This window comes from Mesoplodon bidens (assembly GCF_964165515.1).
Source record: "Mesoplodon bidens genome assembly, chromosome: 7".
NCBI classification, from domain to species: domain Eukaryota; kingdom Metazoa; phylum Chordata; class Mammalia; order Artiodactyla; family Ziphiidae; genus Mesoplodon; species Mesoplodon bidens.
The window spans coordinates 12,165,958-12,187,648 of record NC_138164.1 but is presented as its reverse complement, the minus strand read 5'-3'; the positions used below and the strand labels follow the sequence as shown (position 1 = coordinate 12,187,648).

At 51.4% G+C, this 21,691-nt stretch overlaps 1 protein-coding gene across 1 annotated transcript in view; it reads left to right on the top strand.

The window, feature by feature from the left end:
• Nucleotides 1-19,333: 19,333 nt before the first annotated feature.
• GRIK4 (glutamate ionotropic receptor kainate type subunit 4) overlaps nt 19,334-21,691 on the top strand; it is a gene marked incomplete at its 5' end in the record, with an annotated part of 314,312 nt that continues 311,954 nt past the window's right edge. Inside the window, one exon of the mRNA XM_081241422.1 lies at nt 19,334-19,415. Coding sequence (XP_081097548.1) covers nt 19,334-19,415 — 82 coding nt within the window. The remainder of the gene's footprint in view (nt 19,416-21,691) is intronic.

The window sequence follows — 21,691 nt, the reverse complement described above, 5'->3', positions numbered from 1 at the left end:
TGCCACGGGCCTCCCTGGACATAGGTGTTTGGTGGTCAGCTGGGAGGGAAGAGTCATGAAAAACAGAAGTGAAAGAGAAGACGCAGGAAGGGAGGGAAGTGAAAGAGAGGAGGCAAGAGGGGGACAAGACACACGAACAAATCTTTTTCCTCTCCTTTCCAGAAACAAGGCACAGAGGAGAACCAGATAGGCATGGAGCCCATGCTCTTTGGGGAAATGAGTGACCTCGTGTTTGGGCTGTACTGTTTTCACCAGCAACAAAAGTGGAAGCAGGAACATGAGCCTGTTTAAATGCAATGTCAGGGTGCCCTGATGGGATGGGCTTTCTTTTTCCCATTGGCACTTGGCACAGGCAGGGTGAGTAGCTTCCTGGGCTCCCTGGCTGAGCAGTGTTGATTGAGCAGGTTATTCTTTATTCATACACCTTTTGCTGAGCCACATAACAAATGTGCTGTAAATTTCAGTGCTTTAGAGAGAGCCTGATGCATAAAACAGGACTACCTCCCCTAATATAATGGAGGCTGATCAAATTCCACATACATCAAAGCCATTTGGGGTGCAATTGCTGTGTTTTGAAGTAGACATTACTTCTTAAAGAAGATCCACACCCAGAATAATTATGTTTTGGCGTGATCTGAGGCTAAAGCTGGTTGAATCTATTCATTTGACTCAGCCCAGGTTTTCCCCTAGTGAAGTGTGCCAGGGTGCTTAAATCCTAAACTGCAGAATGCTCCTTTTTTCTCCTGGGTCCCCTTTGCCTGCAGAAGTGCACCTCCCCCAACTCAGTCTATCTTGCTTCCCGTGATGGCATCTAAATCTTCATCTTATGCATTCATTTTTACTAATTTACCAATTAGGTAGCACTTACTATGTGCCAGGCACTTTTCTAAGCTCTTTAAGAGATATTAACTCATTTAGCCTTCACAGCTCTATGAAGAGGCACTTTTTTTTTTTTTTTTCTTTTTTTGCGGTACGCAGACCTCTCACTGTTGTGGCCTCTCCCATTGCGGAGCACAGGCTCCGGACACGCAGGCTCAGCGGCCATGGCTCACGGGCCCAGCCACTCCGCGGCATGTGGGATCTTCCCGGACCGGGGCACGAACCCGTGTCCCCTGCATCAGCAGGCGGACTCTCAACCACTGCGCCACCAGGGAAGCCCCAAGAGGCTCTTATTTTTAACCCCGTTTGCCAGATAAGGGAACCAAGGCACAGAGAGGTTAAGTAACACGCTGTGCTGCCTCTCAGTTTGTCTTCTGAAGTGGCATGAAAAGCAGAGGCCGGCCGTTTTCAGGAATTAGAAACAACTCTCGGTGCCTCTCTTAACATCCTCCGTCTCAGAAGTGACCCCTTGACCTTGAAGAGCAGAGGGTCAGCCCCTGGGGAAGAAGTCACAGTCTGTGAAGTACGGCCTGGCTGAATAAGCAGCACCATGGACAGAGGCACAAAGGGGAACTTGGAGTTCAGGTCAGCAAGGTCAGCTCTGGATGGAAAGATTCCAAGGGCTTGGTGTTCATTCTCTTCATCTTGCTAGACATCCACACCACAGACGCTCCTGGCATCTCTGGGCTTTACGGTCCCTTTTTCTTCTAGTTTTTCCTTCCTCTGTCCTCCACCCCAGGCTCTGCTCTGGTGGCACCAACAGCCGCACAGTTGCCCAGTCTAGAGGCCTTGGAAGTCATCCTGTTTTCCCATTTTTTCATGATCCACATCAGATCACCAGGTCCTGTGAACTCTACCTCCTGAAAAGGTCTCACATGCAAACACCCCTGTCCCCCCACCGGCTCTGTCTTCCTTCAAGTCACCTTATCTCTTGTCAGGACTTCTACATCAGCCATCCAACTGATCTCCCAGACTCCAGAGGCAACCCCTCTAAAACTACTTTTTTTTTTTTTTTTGCGGTACGCGGGCCTCTCACTGTTCTGGCCTCTCCTGTTGTGGAGCACAGGCTCCAGACGTGCAAGCTCAGCGGCCTTGGCTCACGGGCCCAGCTGCCCCGCGGCATGTGGGATCCTCCCGGATCGGGGCATGAACCCGTGTCCCCCGCATCGGCAGGCAGACTCTCAACCACTGCGCCACCAGGAAAGCCCCCTCTAAAACGATTTTTGAATTGTAGTCAGAGTGATCTTTCTATTTTCTTTTTATAATTCTGATTTCGTCACCCCTTTACCTAAAACCGTTCAATGGCTCTTAGAATAAAATTCACACTTCTTAGCATGGCTGCCAGAGCCTTGGATGACCAGGTCCTGCGTCCGTCTGGGCATCAGCTCTCACTGCTTTCCCATCCCTAAAGGTCCCTATTTCCTCTCCCTTTAGGCCATGTGTGTGCTGTTTCCTCTCCCACCCCTCCCCTTCCCTCTGGCTGATCCCAACTGATTGTTCAGGTCCTCACTTAGATGTCCTTTCTTCTGAGGAGTCCTCTCTGACCCCCTCCCCAAGCCTGGCTTGGGAACCCCTTCCCAACGTTCCCGTGGCAACCAGGCAACACTTCCTCCATGATAACACCATGCACTTGGTGTTTGAGTTTGATGGCTACCTGTGTGTTTATCTGCTTTGCACAGTGTCTTGTGTCCCTACTACCAAGGAGAGAGCTGATTTGTGGAAGACACTTAAACAAAACAAAACAAACAAAAACATTTTAATGAGGAAGTGCTACCTACCATGAAAAGGGCGTTGCTCCAGCAGCCAGGAGACTCGGGTTTTAGAACCTGCTCTGGCACAAATTCTTGACCTCGAGGAAGTCACTTTCCGTCTTTGAGCCTCATTTTGGTGTCTGTGAGTTGAGGAGCCTGCGCTAGGTGATCTCCCAGGTCCCTTGTGGCTCCGAGATTCTGGATGCGTCTTCTGCATCATGGCTTTGCTTTCTTAGTCTCCCTCAACTTTCCAGGCTGTGAGCACCCACCCTTCCCACCCCTCCTTCAGGATGTGCTGATAAGCGGAGCTTGGCTCCCTGCCTTCAGCTGGGCTCAGGCGCAGCCAGTGGCGGCCTTGGGTTCTCCTTGAATCCAGGACAAGAATGCCTTGAAATTCTCTGATGTCCTTCTCACCTCATCCTGTTTGCTGTGAGAACCCCGTAAGTAGGATGCTTCTGATGCTGCCTCTGTCTCCGATCAATAGGAAGGTGTCGAATCTACATGTTCCTGAGGCCACCCTCCCCCCAGCAGCCCTGGGAGACTCCTGGTGGCCACAGCCTTAGTCAGCACTGTGAGTGTTTAATCTCAGTACCCACTTACTGTTCACGTGTTTCTCATGGTCATTCAGCACATCTGTCGAGCACATACTACATGGCAGGCATTGTTCTAGGTGCTTGGACACATTAAAGAACAAAGTAGACGCGGCTTCCCTGGTGGCGCAGTGGTGAAGAATCCGCCTGCCAATGCAGGGGACACGGGTTCGATCCCTGGTCCGGAAAGATCCCACATGCCACGGAGCAACTAAGTCCGTGTGCCACAACTACTCAGCCTGTGCTCTGAGAAGCTTGCGCACCGCAACAAAGAGTAGCCTCTGCTCTCCGCAACTAGAGAAAGCCCGTGGGCAGCAATGAAGACCCAATGCAGCCAATGCATACATACATATATACATACATAAATACAAAGTAGACAAAATCCCTGCTCTCGGGAGCTTACATTTTTGCAAGCATGTGTAGGAGTAACCCATACAAATAAGAAACGTCCTGGATAAGTAAATTATATACGTTAGGAGGCAGTGGGTGCTGCGTAAAGAAAGGGAAAGTAGAGCAGGGAGGATAAAGCCTCCTGGGACTCTGAGATTTCAGTCAAGACGTGAAGAAGGAGAGGGCGTGTGTCAACTTTTCTGGGGGAAGAATGTTCTAGGTCCCCAAGTGGGACCATGCAGGGGGTGCGCAGGGCACCGAGAGGACACGGCGTTGCCTGGCAGGGCGCCATGCCTGGTGCACGCAGGCCCGCCACGTGTTTGCTGGCGATCGGAGCACAGGCTGCTGGGCCTGTGGCAGACAACACTGTTTGCCTCTTGGCCCATCGCATGTTGGCTTTGTGATCCTTGGCAAATTACTTTGCTGTGTTTCTGCTTCTTCATCTTTGCAGGTGGGCCCAGACCCAGGCCTCATGGGGTTGTTGTGGGACTTGATGAAGTAACCACATGGAGGGGCCGGCTCACCACACACGCATGGCGTGTGCAAGCCCAGTAACGCTGGCTCCCGGCATGCCCTTCCCCTGGTCTTTGGACAAGGCATTTATCTTCTCTGAGCCTCAGTTTCCACTTCCAGAACACAGAGGATAGTTATTCCTGTGCTGTCTGCTGCCTAGACTTTACTAACCATCACGTCCTACAATGGGGATAATAGTGCTTTAAACGTATCAATAGATGATGGGTTTCCAGGGGCAGGGGTTGTGTGTGTGCACAGACGTGTGTGAATATACATGGGTACGACTGCATGTGTATACAGTTCGGCAGGACACAGGTGGGTTTCTTTTTCTTTTTTTTTTTTTTGCGGTACACGGGCCTCTCACTGTTGTGGCCTCTCCCGTTGCGGAGCACAGGCTCCGGACGCGCAGGCTCAGCGGCTGTGGCTCACGGGCCCAGCCGCTCCACGGCATGTGGGATCCTCCCGGACTGGGACACGAACCCATGTCCCCTGCATCAGCAGGCGGACTCTCAACCACTGCACCACCAGGGAAGCCCCCACAGGTGGGTTTCTTATCCTTCATAGATGCTTCAAGGACAAGGGCCCTGTATTTTTACACAAGACCTCATGCCTCCCACACACGAGGTGCTCAGTCGATCCTTGTTGAATGAATGAAATAGTGCTGATGAAATGCTCTCTGCTGGAGGAAATGTGTGGGTCGAACTCAGCAGAGCTGTTTGCTTCCAGGTAGCAGGGATGGGGTGCCATCATGAAGAATATTTAGAATATATTTATTGAGGGCTTAACTATGTACCGGGCACTGTGCTAAGCACTTTACATGCGTTTCTCACTTAAAACTGCCAACAGCCCTGTGAGATAGGTACAGTTATTATCAGGATTTTATAGATGAGGCACCTGAGGCTCAGAGGTCAGTGTCTCGATCATGGCTAGTAAATGAAGGAGATGGGATTGGAACCCAGCCTTCCGGAGGTAATGCACTTGCCTGCTACTCTGATGGCTTCCCGAAGTGTCACTGCACCTTTCCACGGTCTGATCTTTCGTGAGGCGGGGAGGAGGAGGAGGAGGAAGAAAGCTGTTCTTTCAAGCAGGCCAGGTGGAGAATCCGACTATAAAGTCACTTCCCAGGTCATTGGCAAACGTCCCCAGTTGTGAGGGAGAAGGTGAAGGGGTTAGCCTTTTTCTTGCCTGCAGTAGCCAGTGCAGATGGTCAAAGACAAGGACTGCCGTCTGCTGTGTACCTGAGTTTGTCCTTTTCCTTTTGGTCTCAGAGCGTGTTGAGAACTTAGTGGAGCTGTGTGAGCCCTGGGCCGCATGTTTCCCATTTAGATGCCTAAAACCTGAGGATATGTGTGTATGTGTATGTATATGCACGTATGGTATATAGTATATGGTATATGGTATGGTATATAGTATATGCACGTAGGGTGTATATCTCCATCCTTCAAGACCAGTGTAAGGGTCTCTTTCCGACCATGCCTGGGCAGCACTGAGCGCCCTCTGCCTCATGCCAGCCCTGCCTTATACCTTGACTCTGTGACTGCACTTCCCAGCCTGTGCCTGGCGACTGATGTCTGTGCCTGTTTCCCCTTGAAAGAACGTCTTGTGTCATAGTAGCTTTCTTTCCGCTTGCAGCTGATGACTAGTGAATGCATACTCAGCATGGAGATGAACAAATGAAAGAACAAGTGACTGGTCTTCATGCCACCAGCCTGGGTGAGGCCATTATCTACCCCAATCACTCCTGGGTGGGGAGGTTTACAACAAAGAGGCTGCCTTCCTGTGGGGCGGGACGCCCAGCCACGGCCCGGAGCGATGCTGGACCTCCTTGGCCTCCAAGCTCCTGTGGGCACACCAGGCTGCGTGGAGCTGCCCCGGATACTCTCCCCTTCCTCTCAGCTGGGCTGGGCGGCCAGCTGTAGTCGTCTGGAAGAGCTCTTCTTCTGGAGCCATCCCCATCTGGCGCCTGCGTTCCTTGCCCCTGGCCTGCTGGCTTCTCCTTGGGTCTGAGCGGAGGAGGAGTGTTAGGATGTTGCTCTTCCACATTTTAACGTGTTCCACGCCTGCTGTGTCCCCCTGTGCTCAAGTTCCGGGCAATTACCCTCCCGCCGTGTTTCGTTGCTGAGCATGGCAGGTGGGCCTTGTTTGTAATTCACTTGCACCATTAACACTGGGTTAGCACCATAAGGGCGACTGATCAGCTCAGTGCCCCCAGCCCCAGATGCCAGTTGATAGCAGGATGTTAGGTTGGCTTGGGGGGTGAGGCATTTCAAAGCTGTCCTGATCTGCTTTCTCCAGTTGAAAGCGATAAGAGGCTTAATCTGTTGGCAGTCACAGAGTACTCACAATCATCCACACTAATGGGAAACCTGTACCCAAATACCAGTCCCCCTGCATCATGGGGATTTGGTTGTGGACAATAATAGCAATCATCATAATAAGAGTTCTCAATAATCTCAGTAACAGAACCGTCACTGAGCACTTGCTATTTGCAGGCGTACTGCTAAGATTGCAGCTAATCTTTGAAAGCAACCTTAGGAATATCTAACATTTTCTCCATTTTGTGGTTGGGGAAACTGAGGTTTGGAGAGGTTAATCACTTGCCCAAGGTCATAGCTAAGTAAGTAGCAGAGCCCAGACTGAGGGATCTCGGTCTAACGCAGGCACAAAGCCTGTGCTGCTAACCACTGCCTTACCCTGCCCTCCTCTGGGATGAATGACTTAAGTTTTGTGAATGGAGGTGGGGGCAGGGGAGAGATCCCCAACTTGACATCCTAATTATTTTTTTTTAAGATATTAAGGTGAGTCACTGAGTGGGGGGATGATGAGTAGGATTAAAACACCCTCCTTAGGTTCACTTTTATTAATTAATCAATCATACATTTATTGAGCTCCAACTAGGTGGAAAACATCGTCCTAGCTGTTTTACAGAAAACAAAGGTAAATCATTTATCCATTCAGTAAATCTGAGAGATGGGGAGTCAGACATATATTCTAGAACAAAAGACAGGGAATGAAATGTTGGGGGTGAGGGTGGAGGAAGGAAGAGTTAAACAACCGCAGATGTCTGATTTAGGAAAAACACTTTCCTTACTTTCTGCTTATTGAAACATGATGGACAGTTGGCAAAATCTTGTGAAACAAGGGTCACATATAACATCCCCTTTGATCTTTGAACAACCCCGTGGAAAAGACAGAGCAAGTAGCACGTTTTCAATTTTCTGGGAAACCGAAGCCCAGAGAGATTTTAGGACCTGACCGTGGTCGTGCAAAGAATAGGTGGTAAGCCCAGATTGGGACACCGGCCTTCTGACTCCAAGTCCAGACTTTTCTAGAATCACTCCCGTTAGAGCCCAGCATATGGGCTGGGCCCCATCCAAGCTTGGTGCTATGTGTGGTGCCCCATGTCCTACTGAGGCTGCTTCTGGAGCTGCCTGGGACTCTGCTTTCCTTGCAGATCCAACGCTTGGCTGCTCAGAGACTTTCTTTTCCCGTTTGTGGGAAAATCTAGGGCCCTAATGTTCAGGCCGTGTGGGGTCCACTCCCTTCAGGGTTGGCTTCCCTGCATTCACATCCCCTCACACGCAGCTAAGTACCCATTAACTTGCCTCTCTGCTCCTCAGGCCACCTGGCACACCCTGGTCACATCAATTTCCTTAGGCACAGCTCTGGTCCTGGCCCTCCTTTGCCCAGAAACTTTCAGTGGCACTTTATTGCCTGGAGGATAAAGTCCAAGCTCCTTAACCTTGGCATTCAAAGCCTTCTAGAATCTGACCCCAACACTTATCTCTCCCTGGGCCCCTCGGACAACATGTGCTCCTGCCAAGTTGGTCTGGTCACTGTCCGTTGGACACCTCTTGCCTTCCGCAGTGACTGCCTGGAAGGTCTCCCTTCCTGCGCAGCACGTGCCTCAGGGCTCAGCGTGTGTCCAGCATCTTCCGAGAATCTTACTACAACCTTCTGGGCCGCGGGAGGCCTTTCTATTTCTGTCTTCCCAGCACTTCTTCCCATTTGGTGACAAAGGCTGTCTGGCCACGGAACAGCTGCTCCATTGCTTTCTTGCATCATGAGTTTACAGGTGTGCTGCTTAACTTACTTTTCCCACAAGGACATCTGACTTTTCCAGTAAGTTCCTCGAGGGCAGTCAGCATATCTGAGAATTTGCACAGCCCATTAGTACCCAGCACAGAGCCGGGTGGGCCCAGGGTGTGCAGAGATGCTGGTGCAGTGCAGCAGGGTTGCCAGGATCTGGGAAGTGTGCCCTACCCAAGTGGTACTCACAGCTTGTCTGTCTCCTTCTGGCAGCTGGAGCTGGGCTTTCGTGCTTACGTGCCCCTTCACCAAGGGCCCTGTGGTGGGGGAAGTGTTGAGTGTAGGGACAGCCCCTTTGCTAAGCTAAGGAAGTCAAGGATTTCCTGAAAGTCACCCTGAGAATGTGCAAAGGGAGGTGAAAAGCCTTCAGCCTCCGGACTTCAACCCAAAGACTCTGCTGGCTCTGCCTCTGGTTTCTGTGACATCCCCAGGCCACGACAGAGGAAAGGTGGTGGGGCTTTGACAGGCTGGGTGAGAGCTTCTGTGGCCTGTGACTAATGCAGAAGCCCAGGGTGGCTCCTGGAGAGGGTGCTCTCTGTATCCCTGCCCCGCTCAGAGATTGGCCTAACATAGAGGGCCCCCCCATCCTCCTCCCCATCTCTCCTTCCAAGGGAGGACCCTCCTCTCACCCAGGCCCTGGGATCCTGCTAAGAACCAGAGCTGTGAATGTGTTTGAATGTGTCGGGGGGCGGGGTGGGTAAGCATGGAAACTGCAGGTAGACTTGGGGGCAGTAGCCGTGGAGGCAGCGGGAGAGGAGGTGCTGGGGTTAGACTGTAGCTGGGAGGGGACTGTGCCTCGGGAACACTCTCCACAATCACTTCTGAGCAATGGCTCAGCTCTTGCTCTCCTGGCAGCCAGAGCACCTGGACCAGTGACGGGTGGTCCAGAGAGGCTGTCAGGGACCTGAGCAGGCCCAGCAGTCACTGAGCACTTGAACCTGAGGTGTGATTAGCCTCCCTCTATAGAGGAGGGGGCCCAGGCTCAGGGGTTAAGTAACAGGTCCAGGTCTTGGAGCCAGTCATTGAGAAAGCTGGGATTCTATATTGTTTTTAAAATTATTAACTAGATTTCTTAATTGAAAAAGCCATCCAACCTCTTAGCTTAAAATGCAAATGGTAGAAAACACTTTAGAATAAAAAGCAAGTCTGCCTCCTACCCCAACTGCAGTTCTAGAACCTTCTCTGCAGGGGGCAGCTGGCCAGCCGCAGTTTCTGCCCTCCGCTCCACGCAGAGCCTGGTGCCAGGCGTTTCGCAGGCGGATGCCTATCAGTGCTGATGGAGCTGGGTGCAGGCAAGGCCTGAAGGGGACTCTGTGTGGGCTCTTAGGCAGTTCCCAGAGGTTGTGTTGCGCTTGGGTGACACCAGTGGAATAAGTCTATCACTTTGCAATCTACAAGGGACACCACTTATTTTGCTATGGATCTTTATTGTGCAATATCTAGCTTTCCTATCTTCTTGACCCCCGCCCTTCTCCCACCCCTGGGAGTGCTGGGGGAGAGGGGTCAGTCCTGGGCCTCCTTGAGGAATGCGTGAACCTTGGGATAGCTGCCTTCTCACCTGCTCTGGCTGGGACTTTAAAAAGACAGGGCCTCTTAGTTGCGGCATGCAGACTCTTAGTTGCAGCATGCGTAAGACCCGGTGCAACCAAAATCAAGTAAAAAAAAAAAAAAAAGACAGGGCCTTACTTTCTGCCAATGATGTCTGAGACACCGAAAAGGTCAGTGTGTACATGAGGTGACCGTGTGGGTGAGATGGATCCAGGCCAAGGGAAGGGAGCTCATGGCTGTGACCCAGATGCTCTCAGGCCAGGACTTGCTTCCTTATCAATAACAGAGCACTTTCCTCTGGCTCTGACCTCAGTGAGGCTGGAGATTATCTGCATCCCATCATCTGTGAGTCTACAATTACCCATCTCTGGCTATAGATGGCTAAATGCAGATACATCTCCCACCCCCATCCTTGTCTTCTCCAGGCTGCATAACCCAGCTCTTCCCACATCTCTTTATGGAAGGTTGCAGTGTACATAGCCTCACTCCAAGGCTTCTGCAGGGCAGCCCCTTTCCTCCGAAACACGCAGACAGATCCCGATCAGGGGAGGGAGGGCTGTATTTATATGGAGGTAATAAGAATGCTGTCCTTAAAAGCAGTTTCTCTCTGCATCTTTCTCCCCACTCACTCTCTTCCTCTGTGGATGCTCCTGCAAAGTCCCTCTGCTCTAAATGTGTTACAAATGGCTCCAGCACTGAGCTATTTTCTTTCGAAGCCTTGGCTCACATGGTCTTTGATAGGAGTTTGGCTCCCCAGGGCCCAGCCTGGTGGCCTCAGGTAAATGCCAGGGACATTTTTCATCGTCCAGAGCCAGTCTTGCCCTCCACGTCCGACCCAGTGGTCCTCTTCCCACCTCTCCTGGCTCACCTCGACTGGTGATTAATTCTCTATCTTCTCACCTCTAACCACCTCCTTTGTGGCAGAGAGGAGATTTGGATGCTCTGGCCTCCTCACCTTTTCCGTGAAGGATGCTGGGTCCAGCACGAGGTTCAGGATGGTAATTGGCTTTAGATGCAGAGCCTTATCCTGGACTTGGGGACAGAAAGAGATTGGGGACGCCTAATGAGAGAGACTTACGTAAGCGCAACAGACAGGTAGAGAAGCTGCACTCGGCTTTCCATCCTCGTGGGCTTCCTCCCATTTCCGACGCTAATGGCGCTGCATCCCACCAGAGCCTCTCGTCTCCTGTGCTGTGTTATTTCCTCTGTCTGGCTCTGCTCTCCCCTGCTCCCCCCTGCCCGCTTCAAAGGACCTGGCTGACTCAAGTCAAACATTTCTTCCTCAGCAGAGCCCTCCCCTCCGGCCACATGAGGACCCTGCCACACACACTATAGCAGCCTGTACTTTTCCTCTATCATTTGTCATTATGGCATCTAGCTCCCTGGATACGGATTAATATCTCCTCCCTAGACTCTAAGATCCACCAGGGCAGGGACTGTATCCTAGGGCCTGGACACTGCCTGCCACAACAGAAATATTTGTTGAATGAATGAAGTGTAAATCATGTAGCAGTATTAAGTCTATTTATATGTTTTGGCCAGTCTGGCGTAAAGGAACAACAAACACCATTTTTCTTAGAAAGCACTCCTGCAAAGTAATTCTCCAGCCATTGTCTCCTTTGAGCCTCTTAGCAGCCCTGTAAGGTAGATGGTGGGGGTGTAATTTCCCCATTTCACAGAAGAAGAAATGGAAGCCCCAAGAGGTTAAGAGATGGGCCCAAGGTCACACGGCTCTCCATGTCCGGCCCCTGCCTTTGCTCCTGTGCCAGGCTGAGTCTAAGTGAGGAAGGAGGGCTGACTCTTCGGGGAAAGCTTCTGGATGGGGCTGACTTGGAGCAGCATTTTGGAGGTGAGAGGGCTGTGGATTAGTATTAGCAAGAGGCGTGGCAGGTGGTCTCATTCGGAGAAGATGTGGATGCGGTCTAGGGTGCCTAGGATGGGCTGAGAGAGTGACAGGAAGTTGCATTCACTGATTGCATTACACCTGAGATCTCTTGCAACAGCTTTTCAAGGGAAGCCTCATCACCCATGGGTTATAGTTGTGGAAGTGAAGCTCTCAGAGGTTAAGTAACCAGCTTAAGGATGCATAGTGACAGCCGAAATTGGAGACCAGAGACGTCTGCTCTGGCCCCTGGAAGGGGAACATTGTTTAGAGGTGGATTGAGGGCTTTGGTTGGAAATATACACGGGAGGTGGTTTGGAGAGGAAGCCAGACTGGGGATCCCCCATGGCTCACTCATTAGTGCCAGAGAATTGGGAACAGCTTCCCTAGTCGCGTGTCCTGAGTGCTAGCAGGTACGTGCAGTGGCCCTGCTCCCTGAATGTCCACCCCTAAAGTCAGGCCTGGGGCTTCCCTGGTGGCGCAGGGGTTGAGAGTCCGCCTGCCGATGCAGGGGACACGGGTTCGTGCCCCGGTCCGGGAAGATCCCACGTGCCGCGGAGCGGCTGGGCCCGTGAGCCATGGCCGTTGAGCCTGCGCGTCCGGAGTCTGTGCTCCACAACTGGAGAGGCCACAGCAGTGAGAGGCCCGCGTACCGCAAAAAAAAAAAAAAAAAAAAAAGTCAGGCCTGGGCAGGACCAGCCCCTGCGCTTCAAGGTCACATTTGTCGATGTGACCTTGGCAAGTCCCACTCGACCTCTCCACCTTTGGGTTCCTTGTCTGCCGGGGTTGAGGAGGTGAATGAGGGTCTGCCTCGCAGCCTTCTGGGGAGCAATGCCTATAAAATAGTACTTTGCACATAGAAAGTAAATATTTAGTAAATGTTATCTGCTATCATAAAGTACAATTCCTAGAAATGCAGAATCTCAGAGCTTAAAAGAACCTTGGAGATCATTGGTCTGATTCCCTCATTTTACAGAATGAGAAACTGAGGCTCAGAGAGGCTCAGAGCAGCTCAGAGCTAGTGAACACCTAGGCCCCCGACTCCCAGGACAGGATCTGAGTCTGGGCATCGCATGCTTGTTGCCAGGGAGACAGGATGCTTACTCATACTGCCCAGCTGTACCAGGTCACGGAGGATGACTCTCCCCAAGGAAGCCACAGGGCCTGGGGTGCTGCTCCTCTGCCCTGGCCACCCCACTGCCTGCATGTGCCATTCAAGCTGCTGGCTGCTGTTGGAAGTTTCTCTCTGTCAGAGTAGTCAGAAGGGCAGAGAAGCCCACGTCCATTTGTCTCGAGGAGCCTGGAGCGTCCTGAGGAGTAATCAAGATCTTGTTGCCTAGAGCTGAGAGAAAACCTGTTATTAATCTGGCTGCCCCTCTGATTTCCTCTGCCCTCTCGCCACCAAGCACTGTCTGGTGGCTGTCAGCCTCCTCTCGGACCCACCCTGGAAAATCACGATTAATGGTGTAATAGCCGTATGGGGGCGAGGGAGACCAGCGGAGGGACTTTTGACAAGTCAGGAGGGGAGAGGCCATCTAGCACAACTGGGCTGGGGAGTCCAGACACGGTTCACCGCGGAACACAGGGCCTGTTGCTGGAGGTGCCTGTCTGTGCCTGTTAACCAGTGCTGGTCGGGAGTCAGCACACATTTGTGGAGCTTCTCCTCGGGATAAGCATCATAGCAAATGTGTCAGGAAGATACATGCCTGAGTGAGATGCTCCCCTGCCTTCCAGGAGCGTATGGTCTGGAATAGAGAGAGGGCATAAATACGTACAAAGTTAAATAGCCATTCATTCATTCGTTCACGCATTTGTCGATGTTTGTTCGTAGCTGCATTGCACCGGGCACTGTTCTAGGTGCTGGGGGTGTAGCAGTGAATAAGAGGGAGAAGGCCCTGTCCTCGTGGGGCTTCATTCAAAATACAAGCAACAGAGAGAGAGTCAGAGACATTGAGGTCTGAAAGAGACGTGAGCAGATCTTCTAGCTTGAGGAAGCTGAGGAGTCTTGAGATCCTGAAAAAATGGAAATTAGGTTCCCCCTCTGGAGAAAGTGGGGACCTCTGATTTCTGGTGTTTGGGTCCAGAAACATCCCAGGCAGGTAAATGATAAAGCGGAGATGACACCTGAGAAGCCTCGACCCCCAGTCTGATTCCGCAGCATGTCTTTCAAGCGCTCACGGGGCAGCGTGCGATCAGCGTGCGGTGAGATGCTGCCTGTGCAGGTGAAAGCTAGAGGTTCAGAGCAGTAGAGCTGAGCTTGTTCGGTGGGGGAATTGCACCTGGACTGTACATTCCTTATGGACAAGGACTCTGAAAGTAACCCACAAGGAAATAGTTCATGCCCACAGAGCCTTTTCCACATACACTACCTGATTGGATTCTTTCATTATTTCAACAGATATTTTTTGAGTACGTACTATGGGCCAGCCTGTGCTAGGCACTGGTGATGCAGGGGGAAAATTCTAATGTGTTCCCTGCTCTCCTGGTGCTCATCACTTTGTGAGATAGGCATCGATATTCCCATGTTACCAATGAGGAAATGGGCTCTGAGGGGTGGAGCTGCTCCGGACATTCCCTCCATAAGGACCACAGCAGATCCGACCTGGCCTCCCTCCACGTTGGGCCTTCATCTGCACTTGTTAGGATTGTCATGGCTGCCCTAGGATGTCAAGAACAGCGTCCTCAGTTGCATGGCAAAGTTCTGTTTTTAGACTCTGCCTTTTGCATTACCTAAAGCACGGGATCGCAGACCGGCTCTGTTTAGGTGGGGACTGTCAGAGACCCTCAGAAATCAGAAGCCATATTTTTATGCCCACTTTGGACTTCAATTCTGCCAGTGCCTCCATATTCAACTCTAGCTGAACAAGGAGCCTGGGATTTGTGATTGCACATGGTTAGACCCTTGAATTTGAACTTCAGCACTACTGCTTTAGTTGCATGACCTTGGATAAATGACCGACCCTCCCTGAGCCTCACCCTCCACATCTGTGAAGTGGGTATGCAATATTATCTTATAGGGTTAGAATAATAGTCATGAACAGTTAATTACTTCGAGTAGCACGGGGTACACATTTTATCCTCATTCCTCATAATGATTCTGCGAGGGTACTTTTATCACTCCTATGTTACAAATGAGGAAATCAAGGTTTAGAGAAGTTAACTCACTTGCCCATGGTGTATAGCTACTACATGGCAGTGCAGGACTCAAACCCATGTACTTAACTGTGACGGTCAGTCCGAGCCCCAGGCACAGAAGCAAAGGGCAGTAAATGCCTCCCTCCCCTTTTCAACATATATTGATGTGATGGCCCTTTGCCTGGATCTAGAACATTCTGTCTGCTTAGATTGTTTGTATTAACCACAGTGAATATACAAAATGTACAACCCAGACTGGGAATTTACTTCATCTTGGTGTAAACTCAGAAAATGCCTTTCTGACACCATCTGTTCATTGATTTCATTCAGCCAGTATTCGTAGAGCACCTACTGTGTGCCGGATAGTGTGTTGGTGCTTGCCACGGCCCCTGCATCACAGCTGACAGTTCTGTGGGGAGACAGGCAGCATCATCATAAGCAGGGTGTGTGCCCTAATGACGAATGTTCCAGATGGGAAAGGGATCACAAAAAGCCTCAGAGGGGAGGTAATGCGGTGAGCCTGGAAGACACAGTTTCCGGGCCATTAGGGGGTGAGACTGCAGTCCGGGCACAGGCAGAGGGTGGGTGCTGAGGGAGCTCTGTGGAAGGTCCGGTGCAGTGGGGTGGGTGGTAGAGGCAGGAAGGCAGGAGCCAGATCGTGAAGGGTTTATCTGTTGGAGTTAAGAATTTGCTCTTGATCCCCAGTGCAGTGGAGAGCTATGGAAGACTTTGGGGCGGGGGTATGTCATTATCAAGTTCACATTTGGGTAAGAACCCTTGTCCACTCAGCAGAGAACCAACAGAGAGGGAAAGCCCAGAGGGAGGGAGACCAAGACGGCTGCTGTTGCAGAGTCCCGGTTGCCGCTGGCGGACGTCTGGACTGCGGCGGGTCGGTGGTGATGGAGGCAGGGCTGTTGGGACTTGCTGGCTGAGTAGATGTGGGGAGGAGAGCTCTAGGGTGCCTCTCAGCTTTCTGGCTTGGGTGACTAGTGGATCGTGGTGCCACCCACTAAGAAGGAGGATGTAGGAGGAGAAGCAGATGGCGGGAGCGGGAGAGAGGAGACCTCCTCCTTAGGACGAGGCGTGTCTGAAGTGCTGTGGGGAATCCAGCTGGAGATTTCAGGAGGAAGCCGTCTCAGTGCAGGTGCTCTGGGCTCGATTCTGGGCTTGAGATGCTGATTTAGAAGCCACACCTGCAGGTGGAAATAACTCGTGGGTGGAGGTGAACTTCCCCAGGGGTGATGCGAGTGGGAAGAGGGTCTAGGTGCTCCACCTCTAGAAAATTCTTTTTTTATTCCTAAATTATTAAATTATTTTCAGTTAATAAAGCCTGCACAGTTAGGTTCTAAGACCAGATTCGTCTAAACATTAAACTGAAAATAAGACCTCAAATTTCTTTGTGTTTTTTGTTAAAGAATCTGGAAGCTTCATGATCTGCTCTCATATGCAGATAGGTAGGTGACAGAAGAATACCCAGCGAAGTCAGAGACCTGGCTAGCCCTGGCCTTGCCTCGTAACGGCTGTGTTGACCTTGAGCTAGGCACCTTTCTTGAGCTCAGCTTCCTTGTCAGTAATAGCGCTTGTTCTGTGAATTAAATAAGATAAAGACTATGGAAAGAGTTTTGCAAACCCTTGAGCCTTACACACATGTGACATGATGGTTCTTTTTATTCCTGTAAGGTTTGGGGGGAGATTATTTCTCATCTTTGTATCCAAGAGCAGCCTGAAACCTCAGCCACTGTCCTTACACATGGTCTCCAGGATCAGCCAGCCTTCAGGGCCATGAACAGTGACTGTCAGGCCTGCGTGGATTAAGTGTAGTTCTGTCATCAAATAAAATTTACACAGGCTAATCTGAAACCTGTTTAGTGGTCTGCATAATAATTATCGTGTGGCGGGCTGACTGGGCGTAAATGGAAGGCATTTGACAGAAATGATTATATTTAATATTTTACATAGCCTAGCCAGATTTTTACAGTTCTTTCTTCTTTGACAGTCCATTCATTTTGCCACTCAACAAATAGTTATTGAGGCTGTAATATATGCCAGACACTGTTCTGGGCCCTGAGAAGACAGACAAACAGGATTTCTATTCCTGTCCCACATCCATCGAGCTTGAATTCTAGTGGGGAGACAGTCACTGAACAGTCGACTTTACCCATAACGAGTAAGAATGCCAAGCTTCCCTTGAGACGGTGTTTGCTTTCATCTCTTCCTGCATTGGCACCCACGGATTAAGGGACAAAGATTCTGGGCCTGATTTGCCAACAGCAGAGTTGCCTTTGCTCCAATCCTTTATCCTTTAAAAAAAAAAAAATTTTATTGGAGTGTGGTTGATTTACAATGTTCTGTTAGTTTCAGGTGTGCAGCAGTCCAGTCCTTTATCCTTTATTCTCCTCTGTCTCCTTATAGCAGGCAGTGGCTTGAGGCCCTCCATCCATTGAACATATATCTCCTGTGCACCTATTCTGTATAAGTAACCTCTGGGGATACAGCAGTAAACTGGAAACGGTCCTGGCCCTTGAGAAGCTGGCACTGAGCCCAGCACTAGAGGCTGCTGGGATGGCATAGAGAGGCACCCGATCCTGGCACATGGCAAGGGTCGGAGGGGAGAGGAGCACGCTGCAGGCAGAGGGGACTAGTTGTGTGCAGGAAGCTGTGAGGTACTGGGTCAGGCTGCAACACCGAGCCTCTGTGGGGAGGGGGGATTGTCATAAAACAAAACCTTGACTAAGTGTAACACACATACGGAAAAGTCAACATTATCATCAGATATGTACAGCTCGACGAGATTTCACAAACTGAGCACACCTTGCTCAGCACCTGGAATAAGAAACAGGATGTCATCAGCACCTCTAGAAGACTCCCTGTGTCCCCTTCTAGTCACCACCCGCCTTCAAGGGTCATCACTAGCTGGACTTCTTACAGCACACAATGGTTTTGTCTGCATTTGTACTTTTTATAGATAGAATCATACGGTAAATACTCTTTTGTGCCTGGTTTCTTCCACTCAACATTATGTTTGTGAGATTCATCCACACAGGTGCATGGAGTTGTTGATTTTTCATTTCCATATAAGATTCCATTGTGTGAACGGACAATGTCTCTCTCCATTCTGTCGCTGGACATCTGGCTAGTTTCCAGTTTGGGGAAACCCAAAGAGTGCTGCTGTGAATGTTCTAGTATGTCTTTGGTGAGTGTATACGTGCATTTCTACTGGAAATGCCTATTGTAGAGTTGCTGGACATTAGGATATGTGTAAAGCTCTAATAGACCAGTTTTCCACAACAGTTATGTTGACTTACATTCCCACCGACACAGTAGAAGAGTTCCAGTTGCTCCACATCTTTGCTAACACTTGATAGTATCTTTTTTTTTTTATTTTAAAGTCATTCTGGTGGGTGTATAATGGTATCTCATTGCAGTTTAAAATTGCATTTTCCTGAGTACCTTTCCAAGTGTGTTCCAAGAGCTTTTGATATACCATTGCCGAAGTGTCTGTTCTACTCATTTGCCTATTTTTCTATTGGATTGTCTGTCTGGAGGTGGGGGGATGAATCACTTTAATACTAGTCTCCTAACCAAAGGTGACCTTGGTTTAGCATATTTGCATATTCACCAGCCCCTCCCTCACACCAGTGATGGGGCCGGGCTGGTGGCCTGCAGACTCTGATCTCAGGGTGCCGGGAGGTCTCAGGGAGGGACAATACCCATGCAGCCTTGCAGGGACGCAGCTCCTTCAAGGTTCTGGCTTTGACCCCAGCCTCAGGAGGGAGAGGGGCTGGTGGAGGAAGGATGGAGAGGGGTTAGTTTTCTGCAGATGTGGAAACCAGCGGATGACCTGGGATGTGCGCTTCTGCCCTCAGTATTTGCTGAGAAGCGACCTCTCCCATCTGGGCCAGGGAGGAGCTGACATTTGTGTAGCCCCTGCTCTAGGCCAGGCCTCTCCTGTGTTCTCCTCGGCCTCAGTTCAACCCATCCAGGCACGTGTTGTTATGCCAGGTCTACCTGAGGGGAAATGGAGTTGAGTGACCAAGGAAAGCCACCCAGCTGGCAAATGGAGGAGCTGGACTGGAACCCATCCCTTCCCCAACATCACTCCCCAGAGAGCAGGGCATGCGATGTGTCCCGGACGATGGCCTAACCTTCCCACCCACTCCTTTTCTGCTCACCCATGGCTCCTGTTCTTAAGAGCAGATGAAAGTTTTCATCCCCAATTAGACATTTTTTAAAAAGTGGAGCCCTATGAATCATTCAACCACAGTCACACCCTCCTGCCCCTGATTTGACGGTGGTCAGGGTGGGGGATGGCTTTAGAACCTGAGGCTTCTGTGAGTCTGGGCAGAGGCAGGAAGAACAGAGGCCTGGAGCCGGCCTGGAGCTCCCCTACGGGCACAGCGATTCATGGAGGGAGTGTTGGTCCTTTCCACAGAGGCTGTCTGGGTGGTAGCTCGGGCCCCTGAGCCTATAGGACTCTTACTCACATTCTCCCTCGCTCTCCCTCAGAGTTATGTCATGCCCAGACCAGCAGAGGGCTCCATGAGGATTTATAGAAGATGCCCCGCGTCTCGGCGCCTTTGGTGCTGCTTCCCACGTGGCTCGTGATGGTTGCCTGCAGTCCGCACTCCCTGAGGATTGGTAAGTGCTACCCCTGTGGCACCCTGGGGGCAGCCCAGCCCTGGGTGATGCCCCTTCCACACCCCAGGTGTCCGCAGGGGACATCTGACCCTGCACTCCGCCCTCCCTGAGTTTGGCTGGGGCAAGGGTGGTGGTCGTGGGGCAGCCGACAGGCTGACAGCTACAATCTGCTCAAGCTGCCCAGCTCCCCTTGTGATGAGAAAAAAGATGTTGAGTGCCTTTTGCAGTCTGTGATGGACTCAGCTGGTCACAGCTGTAGGTGAAGGAGGGTGGGAATGGCCATGGGGCTTCCAAATCCAGGGGCTAGAGAGCAGAGCAGAGATCATCTCTTCTCTCCTCTGATCAATCCAAGAAGGCTTCCTGGAGGGTGTGTTCAGATGAAGTGTTCTTGGTGCCCCTGACCCAGCTGCTTGGCAGGGCCTTTGCCTTGGTGTCTGCTCGCCCTACCCTGGTTCTGGAGAGGAAGGACAGGGCACTTCAATGGCGTGTGTCCACCAGCTCCCTCCCTTGTCATTGCTGCCATGGGGGTGCCCATTCTGGGTGTGGGCAGGCACTGCCACCACTGGCCCCATCAGCGTCCCCGTGCCTGGCGGAAGACTTGGCTCTTTCCGGGGTCCAGGAGTGCCTGGGAAATCAACTGCCTCCCCTGCCCCCAACACCTCCAAGACTGAGCAAATCCCCTTAACTGCAGGCTGGGCCACTGCCTGCTGATCCGGGTCCTGGGGACATGGCCCCAGCTGCAGAGACGAGGAGACACAGTCCAGTCCAGCAGACACTGTGTGGTCATCTGATGGCCTGGGATAGGCATGGGGTGTCAGGAATTGGGGTGTGTACATGTGTATAGGGAAGGGAGTCATTGTGGACAGACAGGTGGGGCACAGCAGTGAGAAATCCAGGCAGGTGTGTTGGTCACAAGAAGATCAGTCCAATGGCAGGAACCCCAGGCAAGGCCAGGCAACAGCCCTAGAGGGACCCAAACACCAGGCAAGTTATCCAGACGGGGGCCCACCTGAAGCCCCTCTGCCCAGACTGGGGTGGGAAGGGGGGAAAGTGGATCCTGTGAGTGAGGCAGAATCCTAAACTTGAACCTGAAAGCATTAGAGGATGATTTAGAATGAAGATCATGATGCAGAATCCCAAGGACTTGGCCTAAAGCTCCTGAATTCCTCTACTTGCAATTAGGACTGGTTCTAAGGTCCCGGAGATGGGCATGATGGTGGTGTGGGTGGTCAGGAGGCCCTGGCAAGGCCAGGCATCATGGGCCTGAGCTGCAGGTCCCCGAGTTACTCCGTGTTCCGTCGTGGGTACATGGGCACGTCTCTCTGTGCATATGCACTGGCAGCTGATTGGAATCGGAAACAAAGACCAGTGACTCAGTTCTTCCCCTCATCCTGCCTTCGGCTCACCACTCTGCATACTTGAAAAAAGGAATTAAAAGCAAAATCTTCCCTCCCTCTTCCCCATTCACTTCTACTGAAACTTCAAAACCTAATTTAATTCTGCTTAGCGGCAATGTAAAACAGTTCATATCCTTAAGATGCTTAATTTATAAGATGCCTCCAGTTATTCAGCATTTGCTGTGAGGTTTTCTCCTCCCCTAAATGAGTGGCTAAAGCGGTAACCCATCAGTTTCCATTTGTGGCTAATGGGAAGCGGAAAGGGATTGAGCCGGAATTGGCAGCTCCTCGCGGCCTCGGCTCTCCTGACACTTGTTCCCCGGGAGAGAAGCAGAAAGTGGAGCTGACAGAACGCTGTCTGGCCTGCTGTGTGACAGTGGGGGGCTTCAAAGGGGCTCTCAAGCTCTCATCCCCACACTTGGAACAATGCTTGTCCAGTTCTGTCCTCTCTGCTGGCACTCGTTCTGGTTCATGCCAGGCCACGTCCAGCTGATTTCCAGCCAGGGGCCCTGCTGGCTGGCAAGGTCAGACTGGGCCTAATCTACAGAGGCCAGGAAGCAGAGTGAAGCCAACAAAGAGAGAGGAAAGTAAAGAAAAGCCAAAGCAGCAATGCCAGGGCTTGTTTTGCTGTCTCCTTGGTTATCCTGGGAGCCAGGAGCTTTATGGCTGGAAAGGTGCTAATTACACGGACTCCAGAGGGGATGTGGAGTAGGGCAGGGATGGGAGGAGAAGTAGGTCAACAAAACTCAAGTAGCTGTGCTTAGTGGCAGGCAGCCTTCCACACAGATGGGCTGGACCAGCGTTGATGGCGACGGGTCCCCCAAGTCCTCCAGAGGCTCGCTGGAAAGGGAGAGGCTGCTGCTCCTTCCCCCACTTCCC